This window comes from Pogona vitticeps, chromosome 10 (assembly GCF_051106095.1).
Source record: "Pogona vitticeps strain Pit_001003342236 chromosome 10, PviZW2.1, whole genome shotgun sequence".
Classification (NCBI taxonomy): Eukaryota; Metazoa; Chordata; class Lepidosauria; order Squamata; family Agamidae; genus Pogona; species Pogona vitticeps.
The window spans coordinates 25,678,302-25,698,562 of NC_135792.1; the positions used below are offsets into that span (position 1 = coordinate 25,678,302).

Below are 20,261 nucleotides of genomic sequence, written 5' to 3' on the forward strand. Positions count from 1 at the left end.
GATCTTGCCAGGAATCCATGATGCACAAGGCCAGAGTGTGCCTCTGTGTGTGTGTGTGTGTGCCGTACCCACAGAGGCCTGTGGTGACCCCCATGAGTGAGAGGGATTTCCTGCCTAAGATTGCAGATCCCTTGCTGTCCTGTTGTGAGAGGCAGCCAACGGGTCTGTCCACCCCTTGCATGCCATAGTCGACCCCTGAACCACTGGGTGGAAATAAAAGGGCCCTTAGAACAAGGAGAGAGGCTGGGGCTGTTCCAACATGCAGCTTGGGTAGGATGCCTAGGGGACCAGCCCAGAGATTCAACAGGGAGAGCGCAGGGGTCCTCCAAACCCTCCCACCCACCCCCACAAGCTGATATTGTGTAGTTTGCAGTCTGTGACATGTGCTGGGCTTTGAGGTCCCCGAGTCGTTTAAAAACCAGAGCGCAATAATGCATGCAATAACCTTGATGTACTAAGAGAGCTGCCCCCACACATCTTGCAAATCCTTTTTTTTTCCAAAAAGTCATCGAAGAAAGGGTGTTAGTTGGAAAGCGAGGCATTTGGGCAGAAGCCCAGATGGCAGCTCAGCCCTGCTGAGAGTTGTGACTGTGTCTGTTTCGCCCTCCCTTGACAACCTGATGACGAGAGACCGGTGGCCCTGGGGAGGAGGAGCAGGAGCAGGAGCAGGAGGAGACCCATTAAACCGCCTTGAAGATTCTCCTTCCTCTAAAGTGACCGTGGGCTGGTGGCAGATCACCCTCGGTGGGAAGTCCCCCCCCCTCCCGTGTTATCTTTCCCTTTAAATAGAAGAAGATGGTAAGCCGCCTGAGCCGGGCTGGTCGGGCAGGATTGCAACCCGAAGCACTCTCTGTTGTTTGAAAGAAGCCTTCGATTTCAAAGGGATCCGCTTTGCATGTGGAGCTTGGCAGAAGCACCACCTTAAAGGTGGGAGACCTCAATTGCCTGGCGGGTTAAAAATCTGGATTGTTCCATTTCTCTTTCCCCCATCCACTGCATTCTCCGGAATGGTTTCGTCGAGAGAGGGGGAAGCAGGGGCGGAGAGTGGAGGAAGGGGGGGGAAAACGAGCGAGAGAGAAAGATGTCACCGTCTCTAATCTATCTGTCATTTCTGTTTTTCAGCAAACAAGAGGAAGCCACCCCAGCTGGCCAGCTCCCTGCGAGGACAATGCTGAGGAAGGCAGGAGGGAAGAGGGCTGGCGTGGGAGGCCAAGCCTGAAGACAGGTGAACCGGCTGACGAGGAATCCTCCCTGCCGTGGGGAGGAGGAGGAGGAGGTGGCACACATAGAGAGAGGCGTCGGGAGGAGCCGGCCGACTCCGTGGAGGTGGATCGCAGCCCGGCGGCGCGCCTCGAGCCATGGCTACGAATTTCAATGACATCGTCAAGCAAGGCTACGTGAAAATGAAGAGCAGGAAACTGGGGGTAAGCGTGGGTGGGCGCACATAGCGTTTCCCCAACGGTGCATGCATTGGCAGATGGTGTGGCTTGTTGGATCTTTGCAGGGCGCTGAGCAGGTGTGAATGGCAGGGGCAGAAAAAAAGCCATCTCACAGCAAGCGGCTAGTTTTGCGTGGAAGAATTTTCCCTAGAGGTTCCCTCCTCTCTGGTTTTCCCCTTCTTCCGCTCCCTCCGTTCCGCACAGACAGTCGGTTCTGCCCGAAGGCGGTTGCCGTAGGTGGAGATCTGAGCATTGGGTCATTCCTGGTCTCCCTGTGGTGGATGTGGCAGCTGTAGAGTTAACGACGGGCGCATTGGATGGAGGTTCTCAGGAGGGGCTTTGCCTTCTCAGCTGAAAGAATTTCCTTCCAGGATGCAAGATGCTCGGACACCTTCGTGCACATTAAAAACAAACCAACGGCCCTCGGTGTTTATAGATTTCCATTGTCTGCGTGTGTTTGTGTGTCTGTAGCATGCCTCGCCCCTCACTGGCTGTGTGGACGGTTTGTGGTGTTTATAGAGTTTTTCCATGGCTCTCCCTTCCCCGGGGACACCTCAAGTCTTGAACAGCTTATGCAAGGAGAGGAGGGTATTTTATCTTGCTAAAGATGAAAGCTGGCAGGGGAGGAGGAAGAGAATGGATTTTGTATGTGTTTGTGTCTGCTTGTATTTTAGCTGTCTTTAGCTGTACAGTTTTAATTGCATGCTTCATGCATGTGTTTGCTGATTCGGCTCTGGCTGCCCTGTGGCTTGGAAGGAGGGGTGGGCAAAATGTGGGATTTTGAAAAAAGGAAGGAATACCGTTAGTAGAAAATGTGGCGGTTTTATCGTGGTCTGTTGGGAGCGTTCAGCTTCAGAGTCCTTTTCTGGATGTGTCCTCCTTGAGCGCCTCTGGCCCATACGGGTGAGAAGGACTCCGATTTCACTGGCCAAACCCCAGCCGTGAGCCAGGGAAGGTTGTCGCTCTCGGGCTGAACATGTGGGGCGTGTCTCTCGGGGAGCTCTCGGGCTCTCCTGGTGTGCAATAGGAGTGAGGAAGAATGGACGTTATTACCTGCCCCTTTTTTCATGTTGTTGTTTACTCTCAAATGACTTTGGGCTAACGACAGCCCCTAATTGTGTTTTTGAAGCGTGTGAAGTGCTCAAGAGGTGGTTCACTATCGCTACCCTCAGTTGAGATGTCCAAGCAGGGATTTGAACCTGTGTCTCCAGAGTCCTGATCCAAAGCTCTGTCTCCTACATCGCTCCGGCTCTCCCTTTTTGCTAGGTGGCTCTTCTGGGAAAGGCCGTTTGTCCAATTGTCTACATTTTATTCTTTAAATCGGTATGAAATCTATACTGCCCATGCAGCCTTAGTAGGTTTTTCTAGACTGGGGGTGGGGGGTGGGGGTATTGTGATGGATGATGATGGTTGAAAGGCAGGTGAAAGCCCAGGAGGGGCTTCTCACGGAGCTTCCCATGGACTGAGTCCGAGAGGTCTGTACAAGCTTCATTCCCTCCCTCCCTCCCTGCCCGTAATCACAAAATGAATTAATTTTTACTTCCTGATTCCAGGTTTTCCAAATCTCCCCTCTTGACAGCCTAATACTTCAGGGGGTGATTAGGATGAATGGCCCTCGTTACCTCTTCACCGTTTTCAAGAGATCCTAATTTTCATGCTTAGGGCTGCGTTTCTGATTGAGGGTTAGCAATCCCCCTGTAATGCGAGGAGCTCTTTGGTTGCTTTCGAACCCAAAAAAAGGGGACCCTGATGGGCAGAAATCCACACACGGAAGGAAGGATAGCTGCCCAAGCGGTCCCCCTGTGTGATGACGGGCTTGTTGTGCAGTGGTTGCGAAATTGCTGTGACGGACGTCCTCGTGCCGACGGAAGGAGGCACTTGCAGGATGGGCTCAAGGCATGATGCCTTGAGCACCATTGGAAGGTGTCCTTGTAGGCCCCTTCCAACATGATGTTTCTATGGCTCTGCCCTCCACGGGTCTCCCCACAAGGCCTTGGCGCTCCCTCGTGAAGTCAGAGACGTGGCTGCCCCCCCCCCCCGTTATGGGCATTTAATTAACCAAAGTGGGCCTTCATTGGTAGAGTTGTCAGGCATCAAAGAGATTGGTTGGTATCCCACGGAAGGGCTCTGCTGCTCCAAGTCTCTAGAGGGGAAGAGCCAGACTCAATGGCTGTGAAGGAGGAACAGTTTGATGTGTGTGCGAGAGGTGGCTTCGAAGCCTTGACACACCCATCATCACGCCTTCCCAGCTGGCATCAGGGAATCACAGATTGTGAGAAGAGGATCATGTCATTTGGAGCCAGGCGGTGGTGGAACGCACGCAGGTGTCTGATCCTTTGAGCCCTCTGGCCGTGCATGCTCCAACTTTGGGTCCCCAGCTGTTCATGGACAGCAACTCCCAGAAATCCTGGCCAGCACAGCAAGTCGTGGAGGCTTCTGGGAGTTTTAGTCCAAGAACCTCTGGGCACCCAAGGTTGGGAACCACGGCTCTAGCAGAAAAGGGGTTGGAGCACCACCATCAGAACTTCTGAGCCTTACTTTGGCCCAGGCCTTAGCAATCAGGGGGGGCAGTGTCTCAAAATAAGTTCCTCTGGTCAGGAGGTGAATTTCCCACAAACGCCAGTAGCTGCAAAGAAACTGCCCAGAGAATGTTTTAAGCACTGTGGGGTGGTATGTAAGTCAGAACGACAGCAGCTTCCATTACATAGCCGCCTTCAAGGGGATGTGGGGGTACTGCTGAGGTAGAGGTATATGGCCCAGATATGCTGCATCTTAAACTGGGGTCATGACCACTGTGTGTCTCAGTAAGCCGAGTTGGTGCATTTTGTCCCACAGATTACACAACGGGACAGGTGCGGTCTTAAAACATGAGCCCGCTGCAAGGTTCAAGCACACCCTTCTCACTTTTCTGTGCTCACCCAAGGGGCAGTTGCCTCACCGCTGCTGGTCATGTCCTTGTCAGGCGCTTCTTCTGGAGAGAAGCTTGGCCAAAGCCCCTCCGATGTGACAGATGTGGTGGGCTTTGAAGTCGGCGTTTGGGCCTCGGTTCCTCAGCCCGTTCTGAGCGGATGTTTTTTAACTACAGAGCAGACCTTTTGAAAGGGCCAGGATGGCACCGGAGGCAAGCTATGTGGTGTGCTGTGCCCTCAGGAAGTCACGCAATGCGCCAGGAAGACGCTGCGCTCCCAAGAGGCTTGTTATGTGTCTGAAAGAGCCATGGAGGAGCGTTGAGTTCCTGCGTGCAGGCGACTTAAGCAAACGCCACCATGTCACGCACAGAGAGACAAGATTTCCTTCTGAGGAAGCTTGGCTTTGCTTATCCTGGATCATTTCCTGTCCTGGCTGTTTCCTATTTAAAGTTTTGAGGGGAGACAGTCATTATGGGTTGGGTCACCATGCCCCAGAAATAGGAAATGCTAGTTTTTGATCCACAGCTCCTCGTAAGAGTGTCCACGGTGGGTGTTGAGAGCTTGAGGATTCAGGTTGGAAAAACCGAAGTTGTCTCTTCTTTCTGTCGCTGGAGCCATCACTGAGACAGAACCTCTGGCGTTTTGCTATTCTGGCAGACAGGGTGGAAATCTCTCCTGCCCTGCAATCCATGTGAAGTGAGGCACAAATCATGGGTGGCCGTGCTTCCCAACTTGGGGTCCCCAGATATTCTCGGGTGACCATTCCCAAAAATCCTGGCCAGCACACCGTCCAAGACCATCTGGGGGAGCCAAGGTTGGGGGCCCGTGACATATGGAATGAACGGCTTTGGGGCCCAGCTGAAGACGGGTGCAGACATTTCCATTCCCCGAGGGAGATTAGTAATGCGCTTCTACAGAGGTCAGACCCTGAACTATGAAGCAGCTCTTCGACCACCTCAAGCCCCCGTTCATTCTTCAGCCTGGACCATGCGCCTGCTTCTTAATGGAGCACCATCACAGGAGAAGCATTGTAAGGAGGCGAAATCTTAAGGCTTCCCCGGCCTCTTGGGTGACTTTTTGAAAACCTTCAGCCGACTCTCTTTGCTGGTTGAAGTTGCCAGTTAGGAGAATGTCTGGAGTTTGGTGTTCGAGTGGATGTTTTCCACCCAAAGTATCCTGGTTTCAGTAGCTGGCATTTCTGTTGCAAAGAAGGGGCACGGCGAAGCGAGAGGGGACCTCTTTTTCTGGCTTAATTCCCAGCATCCCTCGTTAGGGCTTTGTCTCGTCCCCTCCTCTGACCCCCGGGAGGGGCCCTTGCAGCTAGAGCAGAAACTGCTGACCCGAGAGGAATGACGTTTCTCGTTCAGCGTCTAATCGTCTGCCTTGATTCCATCCAGAGGGTGGCTCAGAGGAGACGCTTGTGCTCTGAAAGTGGAAGGCTGCAGATTCCGTCCCTGGCATTTCTAGGTCGGGAGGCGCTCTGGAGAACTTCTGGCCCATCCGTCCAATGCCAGGGAGGGGCACCCTCCAGCCTTTCCCTGCCCTGGGGAAGAAAACCCATTGGGGTGTTTAAAAAAAATGGCCCACCATGTATCAGTGGCCTTTTGCATGCACCTCCTGACCTATTTTCATCCCAGAATAGATGTTGAAAGATCAGGTGTGTCTCAGAAACTCACCCTCTTCCCCAGGTCCTCTGTGGCTGGCAGCCCTGGGCTCCATGAACCCATGTGGGGTGCTGCTATATAAGGCAGAATCTCTATGCTGCTCCCATTCATTCATTCATTCATTCATTCATTCTCTCTCTCTCTCTCTCTGCTTGGCACGGCAGATGCTGGAAGGAAGTAGCTTGCCATCTACCTCCTCCACCAGCTGCAAGAGGGCTGAAACCCTACTGGATGCTTTCGCGCTAATTGCATGGTATTAAAAATGGGATGGGGGGGAAGGAAAGCAGCCAGGGAAACCTTTCTGCTTGGAAATGGTTGTGGGTTTGAGGGAGGGGGGGGAGAGGTTGGGGGTGGGCTGGCTCGGATGTGCTGCGACTCTGCCGGCTGGAACTGGGTGGGCGAGAGAGAGAGAAAGAGAGAGAGAGAGAGAGAGAGAACATTGGGGGTATGTAGAGAAAGCCCCCCCCTCCATGGTAGCAGCCCAGCACCGCCCGCTGTTGCTACTGCTTCTGCCGGTAATTAAGTGGCTGTGCTGTAATTAATGCTGGCATCCTTCCTGACAGGTAGGGAGTCCCAGGAGGAGGTGGGGGAAGGAATGGCAAAAAGTTGTCAAGAAGAGACAAGGCTGGTGGTGCTGGTTTTGCTCATGTGTGTGTGTGTGTGTGCGTGCACACACACACACACACACACACACACACACTCAGCTTCTGGGAAGGGTTTACTTGTAGACCCCGATGAGTCAGTCTCTGAAGAGGCAGCCTGAACGCTGTGCTCTAGGTTTATTTTATATTATGGGGTTATTACTGTTTTGTTCTGGATCTCATTATTTATGTCTCTGTGGGCCGTTGTGTTTTTAGCTGTGGTTAGCCTCCTAGAGTAGTGCTGAGGCACGAGATGGGCGGGATGTAAATGTACTGAATTGAATAAATGAATAAGACAGAGAAAAGCCAGGATTTGTCACCCGTATATGGGTTCCTACCGGATGGATGGATGGATGGATGGATGGATGGATGGATGGATGGATGGATGGATGGATGGATGGATGGATGGATGGATGGATGGATGGATGGGAGCACTGCTGCACGTATGGGTGTGACTTCCTCATTTGCTCTAGCTGTGGTTCTCAACCTTGGGTCCCCCAGATGTTCTTGGACTACAACTCCCAGAAATCCTGGCCAGCACAGCTTGTGGTGAAGGCTTCTGGGAGTTTTGAGTCCAAGAAACATCTGGAGACCCAAGGCTGGGAACCATGGCTTGAGCTGATTCTTGGCTTCCACTGAGCTGCGAGCGGTGACACAGAGAATGGACCGGGGGGCTGCATTCCCGCCACCCACCCATGGGTGGGCCTCTTGTCTTGTACGTACCGCCCAGGTCCTCTTTTCTTTCGTCCTTGCGGGTGGGGCCTCCTTGGGGATTATACCCAGAGCATAATATAAAGCCCTAGCCCATGAGTGGTCAACCAAGAAGCATTTAGCAGCACCCCTACCACCCAGGACTTGCAAACAACCCCACACATCTAGGGTTGGAGGCCAAAAGTGGTAAGAAAGAATGAGCTTTGTTTCCTAAGTAACATCTTTGCCTCGGAAAATTTGCTGTTTTCTGCCATCGGATCGCAGGGACTCTGGACAGGGTTTTCCAATTCTGTGAGATGTTCAAGGGAGTAGTTCATCATTGACCCCCAAGTGACTTTCCATGGCTGAGCAGGGGCTGGAAAGTGGGTCTCTTGGTTTCTAGTCTGCCCTCCAGCCGTTACACCCGATTTACTCTTGTGTTCAGTCTTCCGTTTTAGGATTGAATCATTGATTAATGTGTTGGCTCTCCCCCATCCCGACGATGGATTCTTTTCTAAATCTCAAAGGCTTGGTTGGGTCTCCAGCCATGGCATCCCCTGTTCTTTTGAAACAGAACGCAACCTGGGATTTTTGCAGGAAGGAACAGATGCCTTAAGGCAGATGCACTAAGGCAGAAAACCCTCTGCCGGTCACGTTGAGCGGTTCTGTCCGGTTGCAGCCCCATGAAGCAGGTTCTTCCCGTTCGTGCTGCTGACCCATAATAGAGCCTTGCTTTTCAAGTGGCGTGGGTTGGCAAAGAACCATACCCAAAAAAGGTGCCTCCAGAATAGAACCCCTTTAGATGGCATGGTTTGCTTGCTGGTGCCCCTCGTGACCCTCAGAAAGCCTTCTGGAGTAGACAAGAGGCTCCTCAAGTTTGGTGTTGTGTTCCAACAGAGGCCAATCACCCTGCTAGGAAGACGCCCATGAGCAAGATTGCAATCCTACCCTTCTGCTTTTGCTCCCCTGCAGCTGGACTACCCAGACATTACCACCCTGGCTAGTGGTAGCCACCACCAAGAGCCATGCAGATCAACGAGCGGCTCTTGAATTCTCTGGGTGGTTGAACAGTTGGGACATGGCAACACTGGAAGGATAGGAGGTCTTCTATTAATCCATTAAACACACAAATTAAATTCAACTGCTGCTCTTTCGGATCTGGGTTTGTTTTGATTGTCCTGCCAATGTTGCGTTATTTCACTCTTCCATTAAATACCCATCGCTTGTCTATATTTTGAAGGCTGCATTGATTGTATGTGTTATAGAAAGCCATCGTGTGTGTGGCAGAAAGACAAAAGTCTGCAGGCCTTTCCCCCAAAGGATCTGTGGTCTTTGTAACCAAGAAAAGTTTCTGCTTATGCTCATGGTTTAATGGGACAACTCTCTGGAGCTGTGTCTCTGCACCACCTTTGCTGATTCCAGCTCCTTTCTCGACGTTTCATGGGGGCTGACCATTCCCTTTATTCCTGCCCCTGGTTTCTTGGTCCCAGACTAATTATTCTGCATTTCCCATCCGCTATCTCACCAACGTATACCACTGGGCTCTTTTTATGCCTCATATATATTGCAGTTGCTGGGAGCAACATTTCCAAGGTCGTGGTCTCTCAAAATAAATTTCAGGATCCCTTCCTGTTGGATCGATTTAAAAAGCAGGGTCGATTTTAAAAAATATATATTTCAAGGCTTATTTGAAATATATCACATGATTTATTTATTTTTAAAACATCCATTTTTAAAATTTAAATTGTCAAAAAAAAACACACACACATGATTTAAATCAAATCCAGCAAAGACATAGCATTTCTTGAGTTGCTGTAAGAGGATCAGGCTTAAACGTGTTTTGTCCCGTGATTTGACTGAAGCTGGAAAAAGTTTGGTGGGTCAGAAGAGGGAGTGAATGAACAGAGAGACCCAGCAAAGTCTAGACTTCCTTCTTTACTCTCTTCCATCCTTAAGAGACAAATCACGGGGCCTTTCTCAGTGTCTGCTCCTTACCTTTGGAATACCTTCTCAAAGGATTTTTAGATGGACATCCTCGTTGTTGTCCTCCTCCTGCCAGCAGGCAAAAACCTTTTAATTCAGGCAAGCTTTGGGCAACTGGTTGGCTCCAGTGATGGGGGCATTCATTCATTCATTCATTCATTCATTCATTCATTCATTCATTCATTCATTCATTCATTCATTCAACTTCTATACTGCCAATTTGGCTACAAGGCCATTCTGGATGGTTTAACTTTTGATGGATTCCTGCTGTGTTTTTTAATGAAATATAAATTGTTTAACTGCTTTCTAACCCTATAACTTCCTAACTCTTTTTTTAAAGAAATCTGTGTCTACTGTTGATCTGTTCCTTTTTAAAAACAATCTCAGTGTGGGCCATCTTGAACCTTAGGGAAAGAAGTGGAAACGAAAGTCAAATACAATTAGAAAAGAAATAAATGAGACACTTGTATCTTCCTTCTTTCCTTTTTTTCCCCCTTTCAGATTTACCGGCGTTGTTGGCTTGTGTTCCGGAAGTCTTCCAGCAAAGGCCCACTAAGGCTAGAGAAGTATCCAGACGAGAAGTCGGTGTCTTTACGTGGGTGTCCGAAGGTGAGGATCTCACCCCTTCTGGGGGCAGCTGGATCTAGAACAGTGGTTCCCAAACCTTGGGTTCTTGGACTCAAACTCCCAGAAGCCTTCAACACTAGCTCTGTGGCCAGGATTTCTGGGGGTCGTAATCTTGACAACATCTGGGGACCCAAAGTTGGGAACCACTGATCCAGAATATAGTGAGAAGTCTTTCCAGGCCCCCCCAGCAACGCTGACTTCATTCCCAGGGAAGGGGGTCCCTCCTGAGAGATTTAGGGACCCAGCCATCTCCTGCACCAAGCCAGCATGCCATTTCTCTGCTCAACAACAATATCTTTAATGCTTCCCTGGGGCACCATCGTGGTCCGCGTGACACAGCCTGGTGGAAAAACAGTTCTGCCCAAGGGAGCCATCCTGACCAAAAATAGCCCTGTTTACGTTTTGGAGGGGCTGCCCCTCCCCTCCCAGCCTCACGCGTTGGGTCTCTTTTCCCTTCCCACCTGGCCTCCAAAGCTTCCTCTCCAGAGTTTAGTCTTTCCCCCGGTTGCCATGCCTCCTTTTTCTGGAGGAAACAAAAAAGGCCCGTTCTGGATTCTGCACCACCGTAAGGTCGCCTCTGTCGCTATAGAGAAGGCACACGAGTGTAACTTTCTGAGCAAATTGCCCCCCCCCCATGGCTTGGGTTCATCTTGGGTGACGTGAAGAAGCAGAGGAGCCTGGAGCTGGATATTTGGACAGGAGGACCCAAGAGTTAGTTTGAGTCCATCCGGAGCTGACCTGTTTCCTTCTGTCCAGAGAGGAGAGGCTAGAAGAATACATGCGCGTGGAGTTGGCAGGTCCATGCGTTTCCGTCTGCAAATACCGACAGGCAGATTCACATCCCTCCAGCCGCTAATTTTTGTGCCATCTGAACTTTGGCACCCCAGGCTGAAGCTCTAGTTGCCCTATCTAGTTACTCCGGAAGGCCGTAACCGGTACGTTTCTGTATGAAATTCAAGGTCCCAGTGCGGACGTAGAAAGCTCTGAATGGTTTGGGAGCTCGTTACGTGTCAAAGTACCTCTTCCTGAGATCTACCAGCCACACCAGTCACAACTCCAAGGCTTTGACATTGTGGTTGGCCACCCAGAGAGAGGCCAGGAAATCCGTGACAAAGGAGCAGGGCCTTCTCGGTGACGGCCCCTTCTTTGCAGAACCCTCTCCCTGTGGAGGTCTGCCAGCCTTCCTCCCCTCCTAACATGTAGAAAGCACATAAAAACTTTGCTTTTCAGAGAAGCATTTCAGGACAACTCTCCCTTTATAATAGTAGTTGTGTGTGATTTTTTTTTTTAAAAAAATGTATTTCTTCTTATATGTTGATTGCTTTTTTGTGTCCATGGCTGCCGTCTTGTGTTTTCAGTGAGTTACTCTTTTTTATATATATATTATTGTGGTGTCGGATGGGCTAGGGAGTGTTGTTTTCATTTACGTTAATACTTACGTTGGAAATTACCCAGAGTTAACGGTGTGCTGCTAGAGGGTGCGGTATAGAAATTCAGTGAACAAACAAGCCAGTAACAAGAGGCAGTTCCACCTTTCTAAGGAGAGGCACTTAAGAGCATCTCCTTGTGAAGCAGCATCTTCTGCGCCCCAGATATTAGTCTATTCAGATCTCAGCAAAGATGTTCTTGAGATGCATCCAGGGAGTTGCATGGAACAGGTATGGCTTCTCCTATGTTCCGGAAGTGTGATGGCAGGACCTTACCTGTGGGATGTTGGGGCGTCTCCTAGCAGGTGGGGCATCCGTAAATGATCTTGCTCTCCCCTGCAGGTCACAGAGATCAGCAACGTGAAATGCATCACCAGGTTACCCAAGGAGACAAAGCGGCAAGCCGTGGCCATCATCTTCACTGACGACTCAGCTCGAACGTTCACCTGTGAATCTGGTAGCGACTCGGGTGGCTTGGGAGCAGCAGCAGGGTGGGGCGCGAGGCAGGGTGCGATCTGGGGGATTTGCTGGGGCCGGCCCTGCTGTGAGGCAGGGTTGTGAGAGAAGCCACCTCAGGTGGTGGGTGGATGCTGGGAGAGGTTGGTTGGGCCTTTTGCCTTGGGCACCCAGTGTCTTAGGCTGGCCCCAGAGTTTCCCTAAAGGCTTGATACTGATGGTATGTTTGTGCATTTGTGTGTCTTCTGATTTTGCAGAGCTGGAGGCTGAGGAGTGGTACAAAACACTGTCCGTTGAGTGCCTGGGGGCACGGCTCAATGACATCAGCCTTGGGGAGCCAGATCTGTTGGCCCCGGGCGTTCAGTGCGAGCAAACAGGTAAAGGAAGTTGACAGGTCTTTGGGTACCAAGTCCCGGCTCTTGAGTTCCTCTTAAAAACAAAGGTTTTCTCCCCAAGAAAAAGGGGCGGGGAGCATGCGTTCTCAGTCAGAGTTGAGTCTTGAGTCATTGGGGTGGGGGGAGATAACAGAATCAAGTCCGAGGTGAGTCACTGGTGTGACCAGCATGACAGCAAAGTCCCACAAATTAAGTCCCCATCTCTGGTGCACAGGTCGCTCCCCTGACAGGAGGGAGGGAGGTCGTCCCCTGCGTTGGAGAGGAAGGAAAATACTGAATAGGAGTAAAGAAAGTTTCAATAAAGGGCTAAAGCTCATGGACTGTCCCAGCTAAAGACAACCCATTCACAGGAAGTCAGTGCAATTAGGAATCCTGTTCATTTTAGCAAGTCTAAACTAAGGGCGGGCGCGTGTGGTCACCACATCAATGAAAAAATGCTTGAAAAGAGGTTGGATCCACTCTGCGTTTTAGTTCAACCTTTACAGGAACTGTCCCAGGATGCTAAACGCTGTTCCCGAAATGGGTTCAGCACCCTGGATAGCTCCCAGTGTAGATGTATTGCCCTGCAAAACTGGGACCCCCAGCCTTCACTGGTCTAAAGCGGAGCCAGGAAAGAACTTCCTTAAAGGAGGAACTTGGCACTCCCAAGACCATGGATTAGTAAACTATGTTGTGGTCCAAGCAAGTGCACAAAGAGGTGTAGGACTCCGGGAGGTGGAAGCAAGCGAGAAGCGGCTAGGATGGTTGATCCGGTCCGTGGCGTCTCTCCTTGCAGATCGGTTCAACGTCTTCCTCTTGCCTTGCCCCAACCTGGACCTCTACGGCGAATGCAAGCTGCAGATCACCCACGAGAACATTTACCTTTGGGACATGCACAACCCGCGCGTCAAGCTCATCTCCTGGCCCTTGTGCTCGTTGCGCCGCTATGGGCGAGACGCCACCCGGTTCACCTTTGAGGCCGGCCGGTACGTTTCAGGTGGTCGCAGATGTACAGTATTTTGGAGAGGTGGGGGGAGAGAAATGTGGTTCTGTGGAAAACGTGGATTCCCGTTCGGGGACACGGGGGGCAGCCAGTCCGCTCCGGGGGTTGAGCCTGAACGGTAAAGAATCTGTCCGAGATATTGGACCCAACTTTGGGGAGTGGATTGGCTGCACCCAAGAAAATGGAGTTGTCCGTCTCCACGGGAGAGAGGGCTAATTTCATTTAACAGGCATTCCTTCGGCCCAGAATGCGTGCCGATTGAAGAATCCATGTCTTCTGCACCTGGAGAAGCATTTGCCTGCGGGTTCGAGTTCTGCGCATTGGATGATACTATCTTAGAGTTTCTTGGTGGGACATGAATATTTTTAAAAATGGACTATCAATAAGTGTGTAGAGAAGAGGAAGGAGGAAAAAAACAGATGAAGGGGTAATTCATTCTAATCCACCCCGCCCAGGGTAGTCAGGCCGAATCCAGTTTCCTCTTCTTCCGGGCTGTGGACCATAGGCATCCATAGTTTTGCAATTCCCCAAATGTAAGCCGCCTTTTCCTTATTTTAAACACTGCATATTTATTCATCTGTTAGAAGTTCCTCCTTTTCTCTTTCTGGACTGCTTCAAGTAAGAAATAGATTCAAGAGGTCTCAGACCCCAGCTGAAAACTGGCAGAATCGGAGGTCAGCCGTAGGCAGGAGATGCCACCGTTAAGTAAACGCCGTTTGGGCTGCTGTTTTACAGTTCTAGGTTGGTTCACAAGCACTCAAAAAGAACGTAGCCCCCCTGCCCCCCCGGGAGGGGATCTGCTCCCTTGGAAGCGATGGTTGCAAAGAGGAATAAACCACCCTTATAATCCCCAGCCTTATGGAATAAAGCTAAATGGTCTGCTCCTCTCTCAGAGCAAGGCAGGATTTTAAACCACCGCTCCCTGAAGGCCAAAGCGACACCCAGGAAGTCTCGGCTTTTTTCCCTTTGTGCGCCTACACCGCCGCTGCAAAACTTTGCAGATGGGTTTAGATCGTCCCCCGTCTGCGCCTATTAGTGACTCCAGCTAATTGCCCTCCACAAAGGAAAGAAATCTGATCCTTTCCTTTTATCCCAGAACTTCTTTTATAGAGAGATTAGAGGAATTTCCCTCCCGTCCCGTCCCACCCTGTTCTGAGGCCGCGGAACAGCCTGTTCTGACCGTGACGCTTTTGGTTTCCTTGGTGCCGAAGAAAGGGGAATAACCCGGCTGCCACTTGGAAGGAGGGAGAGAGAGAGAGAGAGAAACCACACTCTAGGCAAGTCAGGGGGTTCTGCTTCGCCTGCTTTCCATTCTGCTGTGGGGCGATCTCAGAGCTTTTAATATATACAGAGCGGGAGAGTGTGTTTCGGGGTAAGGAAACTACTGCTGCTCATCCATGTTCCAAACCCAGTTTTACACATCTGTCCATCTTTGCAAGCTGCTTTTTGCTGACTAGGGTGAGCAATCATCATCTTGGAGCTGCACATTTGGAAGGGACCCCCCCCCCCGAGGATCATCCAGTCCCTGTCAAGGAGGACCTGGGAGGGGGGGAATCGAACTCCCAACCTCTTGCTCCGCAGCCATAAGGAGAAACCACTGAGCTGTCTACTTGTCTTAAAAGGGGCATAGTCGTCATCATCACCACTCACCACTAAGGGGAGGCACAGGGATGTGGGGCATCAAACTCTCAACCCCTCTGGCTATGCTGCCCGAGACCTAAACCACTCAGCTGTAATTAGCTCCAGAACTGAAATAGGGGCTGACGAAAGATGAACCGGCTGCAGGAAAGGGCCAACCGGTGGTCCTCTGGAACCAGCGAGACTTGACGCAAGACCTAAAGAAGAGAGCCTATGCAACATCCTGCTCAAGGCAGGGACCCAAATCAAAGCAGATTTGATGGGCGGCTGTTCCGTTTTCTCTTGAGTTGCCTCCATTTCTGGAGTAATGGATTCCATCGTTGTGCTGCTCTAACAGTTAAGAAGTTTTCCTTGATATTCAGCCTAAATCTGGCTCCCTGTCACTTCAGCCCATGGTTGCGTGTCCTGCACTCTGAGATGATGGAGAACAGATCCTGCCCTCCCCCCCACTCCTCTGCAGGACAGCCTTTCAAGTCTTTGAAAAGTGCTATCCTGGCTCCCCTCCGTCTTCTTTCCCCAAGGCGAAACATGTCCCGTTCTTGAGAATCGAACCTAAAACTTTTCAGGGCTGCCTGAGTAGATCTAGTCTTCTTAAAAGAGAGAGTTTGGACCTTAAATAAAGCCTGAAACAGAATGACCTCCGGCTGAAATTCTGGGACGGCTAGGCAAACAGACAGTGGGTTGTTGCAGGTTTGACTGCCTTCACGTTGGCTGTGAGCAGCTTACTCACAGCAGAGCATCTGCCTGACGCCCAGTCCCTGGCATCTCCAGGTTCGCCTAAAAATGAACCTTGCTTTTAAACCCCAGGGGAGTGTTGCTGGCAGTCCATGTCGCCCCACCCCATTTGATCGGCTGACAGCCTGACTCTGCATAAAGCCGCCGTCCTTGGTCCTGTCCCAGAAATCTCGGCTGGCGTTGGCTTTGTTACTCATTCGGCAGAGCAGCGCCTCGCACCTCGGAGGAGAGAGAAGCCTGGGTGGCGCCGTCGGGGTTGATGACAAGAACAGAAGTGAGCAAGCACAGACAGGTGGCCCAGACGCCGCAGCCAGACTCAGCGGCTTTAAAGAGTCAGGCCTTTTTCTGCACCTGTTTGGCTGTTGGCATCCTCCAGCCCTGCCGAGCGGGTCGTGGCAAGACTCAGGGAGGGGGTGCTAAGAGGAGGGTCAGGCCAGCAGCTCCCTCCTCTGGCACGCGAGGGAATTGGAGGCATTGGTCAAGTGGGCCCCACGCCCCCCCCAAATCGCCTAGCCCCATGCCCCTTCTAGCTAGAAAGAAGTTGCTTTCACGTTTAGCCTTGAGACAAGAAGACTGAGGGGAGAGTGCAGGACACGTAATAAGGAACTCAAGCAACAGGAAGCCAGGTTTAGGCTGAATATCGGGGGGGGGGGTGTCTTCCTAACTGTTAGAGCAGTACGACGATAGAACCCATGACCTCAGAGCATGGGTTCTGTCATCATACCACTAAGCATTCCAGTGCTGGAAATGTTCGAGAGAAAATTAGGCAGCCATCTGTCAGATAGGATTCTTGCACTGGACAAGACGGCTCTACTCAGTGGCCTTAGGTACCCCTTCCAACTTTATTATTCTATGATTCTAAGAAAAGGTGTCATTCTCTTCAATAAAACACTGCCAAGCCCCTGAAACACAAAATCAGAATTATTAGACTCTTCCAATCCCTTCTGGCTTTTATTTTTTCACATTTATTTTACCTCTTTAGGGAGATGGTTTGGCTTTCGGTGAGTCCCAAAGGGTAGAAACTTGGCTGATGGACTCCAAAAGCTTGCCTTCTCATGGAGTAAAGGGCTTTCGGTGCTGTGGGAATGTGTGTTTCAGGAAAAGGGACTGGGTGTGATGCTCATGTGACCTGCAGTTTGTGAGTTTTGTCTAAAGCACTTGTTTATGGCATGGAAAGGATGTGTTTCATGGGGGGGTGGCCTCCTTCTTGACCCCCTTGTCCCCCCATGTTGCCCTTGTGCTCAGCAGGATGTGTGACGCGGGCGAAGGGCTATACACCTTTCAAACCCAGGAGGGCGAGCAGATCTACCAACGGGTCCACAGTGCCACGCTGGCCATTGCTGAACAGCACAAGCGCGTCCTACTGGAGATGGAGAAGAACGTGAGGGTGAGTGTCGGGGGGGGGGAGGCACCTCCGGAGGTGTGGTTGTGTCATCTTCCTTGGCATGATGTGGGCCCGGAAATCAAGAAACCATGGCAGAACCCCTGCAAGGAATAAGCCATGCAAGCTCAACAGGCAGCATGGAGAAATACAATGGTGCCTCGCAAGACAATGTTAATTCGTTCTGCGAAAATAGCTGTTTAGCGAAAACATTGTCTTGCGAAATGCGGTTCCCCATTGGAATGCATTGAAATCCATTTAATGCATTCCAATGGGGAAAACAGTCGTCGTCTTGTGAAAATCGCCCATAGAGAAACCATTTTGCGAAGCATGGACCAGCTATCAAAATCGCTGTCTTGTGAAAATCGGTCCCTAAAAAACCATTTTGCGAATCGCAGACCTAGCTGTCAAAATCTTCGTCTTGTGAAAAAAGGTCCCGAAAAAAACTTCTTGCGAAGCACAGACTGAAACATCATCCAGCGGAAATCGCCCATAGGGAAATCCGTTTTGCGAAGCGCTATAGCGATTACAAACACTTATTGTCTTGTGAATAAATCGTTTTGTGAGGTAATTGTCTAGCGAGACACCACTGTAAGCAAAGGAACGGGACCCGAGCTAAAGTCTTTAGGCATCCAGCTGCAGAGCCCGAGGTTGGGAGTTTGATTTCCCCCTCGGTGCCTCCTTGACAGGGACTTGATGGTCCATAAGGTCCCTTCCATCTCTGCATTTCTAGGATGATGATGATATATTATTATCATGCAAAATTGGGCTACTGTAGCTAGTATAACTGGAGCAGGGCAAGAGGAAACTTACCACAGGCCAACTGAGTCATGGAGTCGACATGAGCCTCAAAGCTCAGTTATTAAAATTAAGTGAGAGAAGGTGTTTTTTCTTTTACTTGTGAATCATCTGGTGTTTTCCAAGCAGGAGATTCGAAAACAGCTCTCCCTTGCTTTCTGGGCTCAGCATGGCCGTTTTTCTTGGGCCCTGTGCTCGCAAGCTAACCCAACGGAGGACGTTTGATGGCTGAGCATTGCTCACAAGGCGGCAGAGAAGATCAGAGTTATCATCAATACCTACCGATAACTTCCCATAAGATTAATTTCTGAGCAGTGATTTTTCTACCTGAAGTTGGAAGAATCAGAAGCTTAATACAGAGGCAGAAAGGACTAGTTGCTTCATGGTTTTGATGCAGAACCATTGTTTTAATTTGGGAGGGAGGGGAGGGAAAGAAGGAAGAGCGAGCCGGAGGCAGTGGAGGCTGGTTGACTGATTTGGTGGGAACATTGCAACCACTCTGGGTTTCAGCCTGAACTTTGAAGGAACCGTCTTAGGTGCTGTGAACCTTCAAAGAGAGGGCTCCACACGGATGGATAATGCTTTAAAAGTTTGGATGAAAACCCAAAGCGGATTTCCTGCCCTAGAGAAACTGGAATGGGTGCCTTAGGGTCAATTTCAGCTCTCCCCAATGCTTACGCGGGACTTTATAAGCTCTCCCTATCGACAAATGTCTATCGTTGCTGGTGTGTTAAAAATCCGTATTGCTTTCTTTCTTTGCAGCTGATGAACAAAGGCACAGAGCATTATTCCTACCCCTGCACGCCCACCACCATGTTGCCGCGTAGTGCCTACTGGCATCACATCACCGGCTCACAGAACATCACGGAGTCCTCAAACTATAGTGGTAAGTGGCTCCTCCGTGGGAAGGATGGAAACGCACCCCAGAATCCGCGACAACCCGTTTCCATGCCCCTTCGCGTAATATTGACCCACCTGGATTGGTGACCAAGGTTTTAGAATCCTTGATACAACAGGGAATAACAATGAGAGTTAAGGGAGGGAAAGAACAGGTAGACAAATTCGGTGCCTTGCAAGTGAAGAGATATTTATGATTTAAATGATTTATTTAAAATATTTTTTACCCCATCTTTCTCCTTAAGAAGGGCCCAAGGCAGCTTATCTCCTTAAAAGACAACATGTAAATTTAAAAAGCAGTAAATATAAAAATATTTAAAAGAAAACAAATACCACTCTGAGAAACCATAAACACAAATAATACTAAAAACACAATCAAAGCGGTAATGCATAACAATCCATTTAAAAAGGATTGCCAGTCCTTAAGGGAAAGCTGGCCTGAAGAGAACGGTCTTGGTCTGCTTGTAGAAAGAAAGGCAGCTGAGATGGCCTGGCCTCCAGTGGCAGGAAGTTCCAGAGTCTGGGAGTCGCCGCAGAGAAGGCCCTGCTCTTCTGTGCCTTGGTGTGCAGAGGAAATAGCTCTCCACCTCACCCTTTACCCTGTCAAGCATCAGTTCTAGGATAAAGGGATCCTTGTTAGCTGCAGAGACCTCGTATTCTGGCACGTCGAAATGCTGATGGCAGAGCCCCGACTCAATACATCATGATGCGGCTGTTCTGCAGTCCATCATGCCCCGTATCATATTGACAGAGGAATGCACAATGGCCTCCATTCAAAGAGTCTTTCGTGCTTCTAAGCCTTATTGATTTCCATGGGAGGCCTAAGCTGCTGTTTAAGCTTTTCCTTTTGAAACGGGCAGCCTCATCCCCAGTCTGACAGCGCTCGCTAGAGCAGGACCCACTGCATCAGTGGGAAGCCTCTAAGGATGGACTCGGGCATTCAGCGGTGGATCGGTTCTAGCTGGGATTCACCTCCTGCTTCGAAAGGAAAGGAAAGAAAAAACCCAGGTAGAACAGAAATTCTCCTAATAAATATATTGCCTTTGTTCTGCCAAGGTGACTCTTACATGTGATATTTTCGCCCAGCCCATGCAATCTGTCGATTACAAAATATGTTCCCTGTCGCTTTACAGCCAATGCCGGGCTCACTCAAGAGGTGGGTGTGTCACACACGAGTGCAAGGGGCGTGTCACGCATGTGCACAAGCTCGACATGCCCCCCCTCCACAAGTGCGACACACCCACCCGTGAGCGCAGGGGTGCCCCCACCCCACCCCAACCAGTCTGCGCAGGGAGCCAGCAGTCCCAAAAAGGTTGGGGAACACTGCCCTACAGAATAAAATACAAACACAAAGACTTTCTGATATACCTGTCCTCCCCCAGCACTCAGTGTGAATTATTTTTTTTCCTACCTGGATGAGGGTTAATAACTGCAAAGCAAGGTGTGCTGCTTATATTCTGTTGTCTGGTACTTAAAGCCCTCTCCGGGTGGTTCACAATTTCACTACGCATGGCACACAAACACACTCAGCAAGCTGGGCCCTCCATTTAGCGACTTCAGAAGGGTGGGAGGCAGAGTCAGCCTTGAGCCAGCTACCTG

At 50.4% G+C, this 20,261-nt stretch overlaps 1 protein-coding gene across 6 annotated transcripts in view; it reads left to right on the plus strand.

Annotated features, from left to right (window-relative positions):
- The window catches only part of DOK4 (docking protein 4), a 44,347-nt gene that overhangs the window by 19,355 nt on the left and 4,731 nt on the right, over nucleotides 1–20,261 (plus strand). For 2 of the 6 annotated variants that reach the window (XM_072980687.2, XM_072980688.2), the window contains exons 2-8: nucleotides 1,123–1,424; nucleotides 9,828–9,935; nucleotides 11,723–11,837; nucleotides 12,094–12,213; nucleotides 13,007–13,196; nucleotides 16,832–16,973; nucleotides 18,528–18,651. In XM_072980687.2, the coding sequence (XP_072836788.2) occupies nucleotides 1,359–1,424; nucleotides 9,828–9,935; nucleotides 11,723–11,837; nucleotides 12,094–12,213; nucleotides 13,007–13,196; nucleotides 16,832–16,973; nucleotides 18,528–18,651 (865 nt within the window). In that variant the 5' untranslated portion in view covers nucleotides 1,123–1,358. Of the gene's footprint in view, nucleotides 1–812; nucleotides 928–1,038; nucleotides 1,425–9,827; nucleotides 9,936–11,722; nucleotides 11,838–12,093; nucleotides 12,214–13,006; nucleotides 13,197–16,831; nucleotides 16,974–18,527; nucleotides 18,652–20,261 lie in introns of those variants that run through there. The other 4 variants (XM_072980690.2, XM_020797940.3, XM_072980689.2 and 1 more) reach the window with 4 other exon arrangements.